At 31.7% G+C, this 11,525-nt stretch overlaps 1 protein-coding gene across 1 annotated transcript; it reads left to right on the plus strand.

Annotated features, from left to right (window-relative positions):
- The first annotated feature begins 341 nt into the window (after nucleotides 1-341).
- On the plus strand, nucleotides 342-7,225 carry LOC134686426 (uncharacterized). Its single transcript, XM_063546094.1, has 8 exons — nucleotides 342-429; nucleotides 1,407-1,544; nucleotides 2,645-2,724; nucleotides 3,380-3,451; nucleotides 4,672-4,906; nucleotides 5,478-5,587; nucleotides 6,556-6,649; nucleotides 6,998-7,225. Exons 2-8 carry the CDS (start codon nucleotides 1,484-1,486, stop codon nucleotides 7,198-7,200), a joined length of 855 nt encoding a protein of 284 aa, XP_063402164.1. The 5' UTR covers nucleotides 342-429; nucleotides 1,407-1,483; the 3' UTR covers nucleotides 7,201-7,225.
- Nucleotides 7,226-11,525: the final 4,300 nt, after the last annotated feature.

Below are 11,525 nucleotides of genomic sequence, written 5' to 3' on the forward strand. Positions count from 1 at the left end.
GTTTTCATAATCTGTCATAAGTGTCATAAAGTGACGTTTTTAACTATATAGTGAAAATATGCGAAAGATATCAGAAGGAAATTCAAACTTATAAGTCGAAAATAAACTAACTACGCCAAGGTTAAGAAAAAAACCCACAAAAAAACCCAAAACAACAGGACCCCAAAACACAACATAGAAAACAAAAGACTCAACAACACGAACCCCACCAAAGACTGGGAGTGTTCTCAGATCCTCCGAAACGGTAGCAGATAATACCCGATATGTTGCATCCGTGAGAAAACTCGAATATTCAGGTCTAAATTGTTTTCTTCATTATCAAAATCGAAACAAAATGTACACACGTTCTTAAGTCAGACTTGTTATCATGAGGTACGATAACATAGCAATAGACAAGGTCTCCACACATAATGCCAAACAAATTTATAGGTAAGAAATCAAGCAATTGTATCTATGACCGAGATTGATGTTTATCATTTTTACTTTGTCTCATGAAAACACAAGAATATTGAAAATGTTATATAAGTGATAACTAATACTTATTTCAATTCATTTTATTAATTATTTCACAGGGTATCATAAGCTACGTACATATGTATCTAGTTTTCTGGACAGACATTTTACTGTAATTTGCAAGTTAATAGATTCTGCAATTGTACCAAATCTTAACTTTTCAACAACCTGTGCCATTACAGATTTAAAGCACTGTATGTGTTCTGTGTAGGCAATTCTGTCTGTATGCTCTCAAACTTTTTTTTTTAATTTCGAAGTATTAGGTCTTGAGCGTATCTGATGAAGGTCATTAAAAAACCACAAGTTGAACGTAAATCGGTATTTTAGGTTTTTTTTTAACCCATTTGGTTAGAATTTTTCTCAGCGGACTCTTTTTAGGTATTATCCGCTCGGTAACTGATGCTTCTAAACTGATACATCTTTGATTCGATATTTTGATTTTAAAATTAACTGTATAGTTTAAAGCATTAAAGGTAACATTTTGTAAATTTGTACTTTGTGCTTTTATTAAGCGTTGTAAAATCTCTTGGAAAATTTAAGCATAGTCGAAAAAAATGTCTTTATGAACTATAAATATGACTAATCAAATACCTTCAAATTATGGCTAGAAAATAGATTTTTTTAATAATTTGAAGAAGTACTGAATTCATATGCAATATAAAAAAAATCTCTTTCATAAATCCAAAGGACTTTAACTTCCAATGATACAAATGAAGCTGTAAAAGACTCAAACGTACTGTTTTTGTCAGCAGCGGAACCAAAATTTCAAGAGAAACAATATTGTAAAAAATGGTTTGATTTTGATATTATTCAAATCAATAGAAAGATTCTGATTGTGTTATTACCATGCTGCTTATACAGAACCTACTATATAACATTTTTTTTCCATATAGGGCGCTTATAATTTTTCGTCATCATTGTTATCATTACTTAACCACTAATGACTCCAGACTGGTGAAAGATATTTAGCATGGTGTTTTGCTTCATTTCAGTGATCTCACTGCTGTCATCGTTTATTTTTGAAGTTACAGGTATTTATAATTGATCATTGAATATAAGGGTTCAGCAATAGGAAGCATGGTATCACGGATTGATTTCTGACCTTAAGGAACAGCAAAAATGTCCTGCGCCAAAAGGTGTTACTTACTGTTGTAATAACATGCTCGTAATTCTGTTTCCAAGACGCACGTTAGACAACACCAAATAGGGATTATCAGTGTGATGTAGGTTGACAAAAGTCAAATGAAGAATCATTGATTTGTAAATATGAAAAAAAGTAAGGCTTTTTCTACGTCAAAAATAGATTACTTTAGCTTTGTTTGGCAAAACTTTAAGGAATATTTGGTCTTCAATGCTCTTCAACATCGTACTGTATTTGGCATTTTATCGTTTTTTTTTATTCGAGTGTCACTGATGAGTCTTTTGTAGACGAAACGCGCGTCAGGCGCAAATTCTACATTTCTTTCCCGGTATCTAGGATAAGTTTATCGACTTTATAACTTTCCGACACTGATGATTTCATACTATTTTTGAAAATAGTAAACGCTTATGACAATTCCAAGGTACAAGTATAGACGAAATTGTGTTTGACACTACAATACATGTAAATTCAACACTAGACCATAAACAAGACAAATTCCCTCACAATATTCTAGTACCCATTTAATGTTTTTTTCAAGTTTGAGTTAGGAGATGTATCGAGCTATTAAGTAGACAGAAATACGAGAACAGATGCCACAAAAAATGCCAATCAACCTTACTAATGAAGACCACTATTTTTATATGATTTAAAAAACATGGTATATGTTATATTCTGCATGGGGCATGTATGTACGTCTGCATTCATTCATGACTTATATTAAAACTACACTTTATTACAAGCTACACATCATGATATTATATTACAACAGTAAACATTACTATACAGATAACACGTGTAAAGCAGTTAAGAGTCTGTGTGTGGTCAGAGTACCGTGAGAACTGTTGGATTATATTAATCATGTTTATAGACATGATGATAGATATGACAGTATATAATAATATATAATATGCAATTTGCTTTTGAAAAACATTGTTATATTATGTTAACGTTCGTAACGATGTTCATCACACTAGTTTCAAAATGTTGCAGGATTAGAATGTTATAGTTGTGACGATGTCCACCAAATTTCTGAATGTAAAGTGTCTAAAGTATGTGACCAGGCTGACCAGGTACGATAGTTTTCTGATTAATAGTATAAACGATAATTAAATTCTACTGGGTTCTATACGATAGAAATATGACTTATCAAGATCAACTCCAAATAACACGAGAAAACCGTTCTTTTAGAAGTCTCTCGCCAGGTTGTATGCAATTCAAAAATTGTAACATTATTAATAGTAAAGAATTCTTTTAGCGTATTTATATCACAATGTGGACAATTTTCAAACAGAAAGCATCTAAAAAATACAATGGAAAAGTTAACATTGGATCTTCGAAATAGACTGTCATAAAGAGCAGAGGACAAATATGTGTAAACATTTATACTAAGTTTGTACCTGATATATTTCTTATTTGAAATTAGTTTGAGACATTTGAGTACAAATATATACTTCATTAAATGCGTATTTTAACAATGAACATGGCTTCAGAAATGATCGAGGTCAAATGGTTATATTTGATAATCCAAAACCTGATAAAATATAGTAAAATCAAATGGGATCAGGTGCAATTAATTTAAATCACTCTTTTTGTTCTCAATATATTTTACTGATTTAGTTGTTTTTAGGTTTAAATGTTATTTCTTATCTCGATTGTCACTATTCATCCTCTTTCCAAATAAAAAAAGATATCAGTAGTTTTTACATTTTATATGAATTATTACAGGTGTGCATAACAGCAGAAAATATCAACGCAAATTTCCAATTTTCTTATAAGCTAGGATGTGCAAGAAAAGAGGTATGTAAAAAATCACATAATATGTAAAAAGTATTAAGATGGAATTCTGTAAAAACAGTCAAAAATAAAACGTGTGCCAATGTTTACAATGACAAAGAAAAAAAGTTTTTATTGTCATATTTTGACCAAATAGTACATTTTAAAACTTTTTTAAGAGGATGTGATATGAAGAAATCTGAACACGTGTAGCAAACGTGAAAAAAATCAGTGACAGTGACGCTCGTATAAAAAAATTAAAAAAGTCATATAAAGTACGAAGTTGAAAAGCAGTGAGTACCAACAAAAAATCAAAGTTTGTAAACAGTAAGTTTAAACAATGTTTATTCAGATAAATCAACATTACACGATATCATACAAATGAAATAATATTCAGGATTCACAAAACAAGTAATTTGCTTTTACTATGCTGTCTCCTTTTACAATTCAATTCAATTCAATTCAATTCAATATTTTATTGGAAAGAGCACAATAGAGGCGTGATCCAAATACAGACAATTATAATATTAAAACAACATTTACAAAAATAATACACTTATTGAACATTACTGTATTTGGCAAGGCTTTTGGGAATTTACGGTCTTCAATGTTGTTCAACTTCTACTTTATTTGGCCTTTTTAACATTTTTTTGACTCGAGCGTTACTGATGAGGCTTTTGTAGACGAAACGCGCGTCTGGCTTATATATGAAATTTTAATCCTGGTATCTATGAGTTTATTTGCAACCACTTGGTCGATGCCACTGCTGGTGGAGATTTATTTACCCGAGGGTATCATCAGCCCAGTAGTCAGCACTACTGTGTTGACTTGAGGTATCATTGATATGTTCATAATTATAAATTAACTGTTAACAAACCTTTGAATTTTTCAAATACTAAGGCTTTTCTACCTCCGGAATAGATTACCTTAGATGTATTTGGCAAGACTTTTGGGAGTTTTCTGTCTTTAATGCTCTTCAACGTCTACTTTATTGGGCCTTTTAAATTTTTTTTTGACTCGAGCGTCACTAATGAGTCTTTTGTAGACGAAACACCCGTCTGGCGTATATATGAAATTTTAATCCTGGAATCAGTCAAGACAAAACATCATAACCGTAAAATACATGTTTGATGCATTACCCAGATTTTAAGTATTCGGACCGTAAAATGAAAACGAATGATAATAGTTATTTCCGAAATCGATTTGATCTTTGAACAATGTGGAAATATTTCTTTCTTTTTAAGTATTGTGGACAAAAAAACAGAAATCTAAGACACATCTGTTGTACCACAAATCTCTGTAACAAATACAATTTGAATACAACACAGTCAACCACCATGGTTACAAAACCACAGTATACCACTACTGTTCGGCAGATCACAAAACAACCAGCGACGATGCAGATAACACAAGCTCCATCTACTACAAAATTAACTATTACAGTCCTACCAACTACAGTAAGGTTACAGCAAACATCACGTATGTTCAAACATAGTAGAATTCGGAAATTAATTTTGATTTGTGAATATGTCTCCCTCATGTTAAGCTTTTATTCATTGTCCGGATTCGGTTATAGTTTATAGTTTTTTTTCTCTGTTTTATTCCCTTTGAAAACATTAGAATACATATCGGCTATTTAAAGTTGTTGACCTAAAAAAATTACCGAAGAAACATTAATTGTCGAATTGAGCATCTGGGCACTAGTGCATTAACATTTGGACCGTTTTGTGCTATTTAAGCTTTATTCGTGAATTGTCTTCTTTTTGATATATCCTAAACCATTATCCTATTTTTTCAAGTTGAATGTTCATGCACATCTATTAAGAATGGATACTTACAAATACCTACAAGTTAACAATTATTGGTAAAAAAATTGTTATTGAAAAAAATACCGAATTTAACAAGGAGGAATACAATAAAACCTGAATTCAAACGTTTGAGAAAATCACCGAACAGAGCGACTGCAAAACAACTGTCATATTCATGACTTTAAACTCGTAAAAAAAAATTACCACCAACATTATAAGAATAATAATTTATATCAATTTAGCAAATAATCAATGCACTGGACATGGTTACCATCTTTGGAGAGCTCACTGTTATTTCATAATTGATCTTCCTGAAATTTGGGCAGGAGGGAATGTAGGAAACCACCACTTAGTAAGTATGACTAACACAGATATATATTTTTTTAAATTGTTCAAAATCTCACAACCACTGTTGCTTTATTTATTCATCCCTTATCTTATTAATTTGGAATTTACATTGTGTCAAATTTATTCATCCAGTGTGTGTTCACTAGTGTTGATAAGTCTTTTGATTGAGTTAAGCCATTTCAATTGATATTGTATAGTGTGTCTTTCAATGTCGTGAAGTTACATTGTTGTTTGTGATAAGGGGTGAACGTTCGTTCGTATTAAAACGTTTAAAGCCGCAGTATTTGTTAGCACCTATCCTAAGTCAGGATTCTGATGTTCAGTAATTGTCGTTTATTGATGTGGTTCAATTCTCATTCTAATGCTCAGTTCGTTTCTGTGTGCGTTACATTTTAATGTTGTGTTTCTGTTGTGTCGTTGTTCTCCTCTTATATATAATGCGTTTTCCTCAGTTTAAGTTTGTAACCCGGATTTGTTTTTTCTATCGATTTATGAATTTCGAACAACGGTATACTACTGTTGTCTTTATTTTTCATATATATTAGACCGTTGTTTTTTGTTTGTTATGGTTTTCACTAGTCATCTTTGGGGCCCTTTATAGCTTGCTGTTTGGATGAGCCAATGCTCCGTTTTGAAGACTGTACTTTGACCTGTAATGGATTACTTTTTGTTCAAATTGTGACATGGATGGAGAGTTGTCTCATTAGCACTGATACCACATCTTTTGAATACAAATGTATCTATATAGCATGTAAATGCAGCGTTTTTAACCTCGATTTGTGTTGTCGGTCGTATCGACAAGTTCACAATAACACAGATCTAAAAAATTAATAAATTCAAACGATTCAAAGAATGGATTACACTTTTTGTTTGGGATTTCTCTTAATACAGTGTATCTTAATTTTGTAATTATGTGGAACGATGTGTCCTTTGTAAGTAATATTGTAACCACTTCTACACATTACATTTCAGGATCCTTGCCAAGCCCTTAACATGCATATGGTGAAAATAAACACAGACAGCGAGCATAATGTGATTGTAAATTTTGTTAGGAACATATATAATTGTAAGATATCATTAAAGACATCGTAAAGAACAAAATGATGAAGTACTGACTATTCAGGTGATACAAATTATTTCGTCTTGTTATGTGTATTAAAAAAAACCCCAACATGTATAAATGTCAAACTTCCGAAGCGCTTTTCAAGATTTTGTTTCAACATGCAAATAGATTCTATTTTAATCATTTTAAATTTCTTGCGACTGGTGTTGAAGGTCTGCATGTTAGACTTACATCTAGAAATTGACAATGAGGGTCGGTTGAAAACAAAACTTTACGACAAAAGAGATGACTTAAGTATATGCACTTAAAAAATAGTCTGCTGCTTATTATAATATATATTTATATAATTAGACCAAGGTGACGTTTGGCTGGGTGGTTCATATCATCAAAACACTTGGATGTGGAAGAATAGTGAAGAAACCATAGACGTCCATGACAAACATTGGAAACCAGGACACCAGCATCTACATTGTCTTGCTTTACATGGACATCAATGGGTTACCCATCACTGCAATGAGAAGTACAAGACCGTGTGTGAAAAAGTCATAAAATAGGTGGAATAAATAAACAATTTTGAAATTGAGTTTGTATGTTTTCCCTCATGATTGGAGATAAGGTTATTTATCAGTCTTGAGATTGATTTGATGTATAATGGCTTTTTATTACGCACATGGGTTGTGGGATGTTGGAACGCTAGGAAACAAAAACCTAGCAAGTCCAGATTTGAAGAGGCAAACTTTTGCCTCTAAATCGTAATAGATTCATTTAAAGTAAATAGATCATTCGATTCGTTATGAATTATACTCCACAAATGAGTATTCATAGACTAGCTCTGTAGCTCAAGCTATAGCTTTATTGCCATTAAACCGCTGTTTTAATTGGACAGACTCATTACTTGTAACAAAATCTTAATGATATTAAGCTATTTTCTCACAGTAATTTAAATTAGATAATAACTTGGCAGATGTGTTTTGTACGATGTTAATTCTCAATAGGATAGGAAACGTTGTTTTTTTTTGCATTACTTCAGGTAAGGGCCTTTCCGTTTTGACTATTCCTTGTAGTTCCAAAATATATATCCTGGTATAAAATTCTTTTTTTTTTAAATCTTTTTTGACAATTGCAAGTTTGAATCATTTTAATAAAGAATATCAAATAGGTTCCTTAATACTTTAATACGTATTCAATTCCATTTCATAATTGTGGTTAAAACATATTAAAGATAATCTATCATTCACGCAATTGTACACAAAAAAGTCTGCACTATGAAACCGGGTGAAATTGAGGTAATACGATGATGATTTTCATAACTATTTAAAGATTAACTAGCTACGAGATAATTAAAAAAATAATGTATGAGTTTGCTTGTTCAAACATTAATGAATGTGAAATAGTGAAATAATTATTCACTTTTTACAGCCAGTTCGATTCAAAAAAGGGGGAAAGTAAAATGCTTCTGCTACATAAAAATAAGCTGTTTTTGCACAAATATCGCGTTCTAGCATCTACCGAAATCATTTTTAAAGTTTCAGCATTTTGGTTAATTTTTAGACGGTTTCCGTCTAAAATGAAAGTGGCCGCATTCTAGTTCATTCATTATATTAAAATGTGAGTTGTATTTGATGATAACACAAAACAAATATAAAGGTTGAGGATAAACACGGATACGGCCACTTTCATTTTTGACAAAAACCATCTGAAAAGTGACGTTTTTTTGCATATTTGATAGATTTTTCATATTTAAGCTTGACTCAGAGCGTTTTTAATGACTAAATCAGTTAAAATCTTTCACATAAATTAATCGAATCAATTGAAATAGACACTAAAGTGTTTAAAAAATGTCCAAAAACTTTCGTTAGATGAACCTGGAATTTGAGGCCAAAATCGACCCTCACCGGACCTACTCCTTTGTCACAATAAATCAAACATCGCTAATGAATTATTCACTTGACCTCATGTAATCCACATTCATGTATCCTTCAATTCAACCACTTACCTAGAGATAGGTTCATCATGAATTATGCGCGATTAAGTTAGTATAAGGAACACAATGTTAATATTGAAGGTGAAACAATGGTTAATTAAGGCAACAGTAGTATATAATTAAAGGCAACAGAGGTATACCGCTGTTCAAAACTCATAAATCCATGGACAAAAAACAAAATCGGGGTAACAAACTAAAACCGAGGGAAACGCATTAAATATAAGAGAAGAACAACGACATAACACTTAAATGTAACACACACAGAAACGGTCCGAGCATCAGACAAAATCCCACGAGAATAAATACCACTGTTCGAAAGTCATTTATCGATTGAGAGAAAACAAATTCGGGTTACAAACAAACCGAGGGAAACACATCAACTATAAGAGGAAAACAACGGAACAACAGAAACACTTAACTGCAACATAAAAACTAAGCGACAGTGTAACACACACAGAAACACACACACACCAAAACCATTTGATTGTTTGAATCGATCCACAAAAACTCATTCCTATACAAAAAATGATACTTGACATATATGTTAACCTATGATATGAAATAAAACTGACCTAGAAAAATCCAATTGCTCGAGATCGCTTTCTATTCATTTATGTATTAATGTAATATCAGGTTATATGACCGACTGCAGTGTTCGGATGTCACCTCGACAGTTTATCATATGGCGTATATACTTAAATTACATATGAATCGCTAAAAAATGAATATTAACGATCCTTTGCTTTGAAAATTAAAATTAATTGATGCAAGCTATACTTTATTGTAGTTTTAACATGGATAAGCTTTATATTCCTGATCTTTTTTGCTTGAACGATAGTGAGGGCTAAAATAACACAAATGTAATGCCTATACCCAACTTAAAACTACAATTACTATTGCATCACTTATTTCGATTCACATTAGGAGAATTAAGGTAATTTCTATGTCCGATGTGTGTAAGTGTAGAGCAAACAACTGGCAATGTGAACATTCCGAGAATGGGGTTTTTAACAGCAAGCATGAACGGTTGTCGTATCTGGGTAAATATTTCAATTTCGACCGGCAACACATACATTCTTAATAAATGATTCAGTAACAACATGTGCATCAATTAAGAGTGTGGAAGTGTATTAAATTAATGAAATATATTAAATGCATGCAAATTTCATAAAATTCATTATTCTGCAGTGGTCAATATACACATGTGCAAACAAATTGAATTGGATTAAGAGCATTGTTTTTTTTCGCAAAGCGAGAGAAGCACGTCACATAATAATTGCTTATTTAAGACTTTTTATAATTGGACCCTTTAGTATGTTATGAATCAAATAAGAGAATTTGATTCAAATCTGTGAACATTAATTTGACACCTAATGCACCCTTACGGGACATGATGCATTACATCATGCTTTAAAACACGGTATGATTGATACGGCCTTTTAACATCATATAATTTGATGTGAGAATGACTTACAAACCGCTTCTTTTCCAATTCGTGTTTGTTGTATTTATAAGCTCGTGTCAGTCATGATCTAAAATGTCACTGTCTTATATTGAGGAAAAACGATGACTTTGATATTAATGAAAAATGATATGGCTAATCACAACCATGAATTTGACTAGCGCTAATATGATCGTTTTTGCGATTTGCGTTTTCTTCAAACGAGATATACTCACTAGACCTTCAATCTATTACATGTTGAATATATGAAAAATAATTGGAATATTTACATTTTAACGGTAATTATTTATTGTCATGGAATGAGCAGCCCAAATGTAGAATTAAAATAACAGGCTAAATATCGTCTTACCATTATCAAAAACATTTAAATATCTTGATGCTGATGATCGATCTAAGGTATTCTCTGGGTTTAAAACTGACCTCCCCGATGCAAGATACAAAAGGGAAAATAAAGCCTTTGAGTCAAAGGCAACCAGACACGACAAAACAGACATTTACAACTCATCTCGTGTTGTTTATATTGTAAGGTACATGATGGACATATGCTTAAATAGCATGTTTTCATATTCATACAAGTCATAACAAAATGTACAATTATTTCATAAACTCATTTTATTTATTAATTTTTTACATTGGTGATTCACATAAATGTTTATAACGAGATTTACCTACACTGCTATTCCATTTCCGGTTACGTAGATCAAGGGCTTCGTTTTTCATGTTTCACAGCAAATGACCTCCCACGGTTGTCATCAAGCGTTATAGAAGCATCGTTTATCCAGCGCCAATGATGGAAGATAACATTGCTATGTGCACCCAGCCAAACACGTTTAGACCCTTCAAAAAATGTAATACATTAACGTATAACATATGTATAATTCATTGTTCAATGATATGTTTTTATTGACACATCACTCTATGCAATATTTCAATTTTGATCTAAAACTATCAAAAGAAGTCGATTATTACTTAAAGAACTCTTATCATTATTTTATTTTTTTCTATTTTTCGAATCACTGCTTTGTCAGCTTAAGACATATTAGAAAATGAACGAGAAATCGCGGTACAATTGGGCAAGTGTTAATACAAAGAGTTTTAAATTTCAAAGGCAGAACGTCGACTGAGCATGGGCAAAAGCGCAATTTGGATATTTTGTCAAAACTTAGCGTATTCTGTGGGAAAAAAAAGACAGTTTCAAAATCTTTGATGAGTTTATTAATATCTTAAGATGGTCTTTGCAGAATTAGAAAGTTGAAATGAGTTGTACTGTTTTGGATGAAGTTTGATCCAAACAGAAAAGAGTTTGGAATGCCAAAATGTATATTAAAAAGTGTTATCTTTTAGTTTTGTGGTTTCATCAAATAAATTACCATTAATCTTAAATAATTCTAATTGATAAACTGGTTGGTCTTGACTGAGCATTTGCATTGAGT

This window comes from Mytilus trossulus, chromosome 10 (assembly GCF_036588685.1).
Source record: "Mytilus trossulus isolate FHL-02 chromosome 10, PNRI_Mtr1.1.1.hap1, whole genome shotgun sequence".
Lineage (NCBI taxonomy): Eukaryota > Metazoa > Mollusca > Bivalvia > Mytilida > Mytilidae > Mytilus > Mytilus trossulus.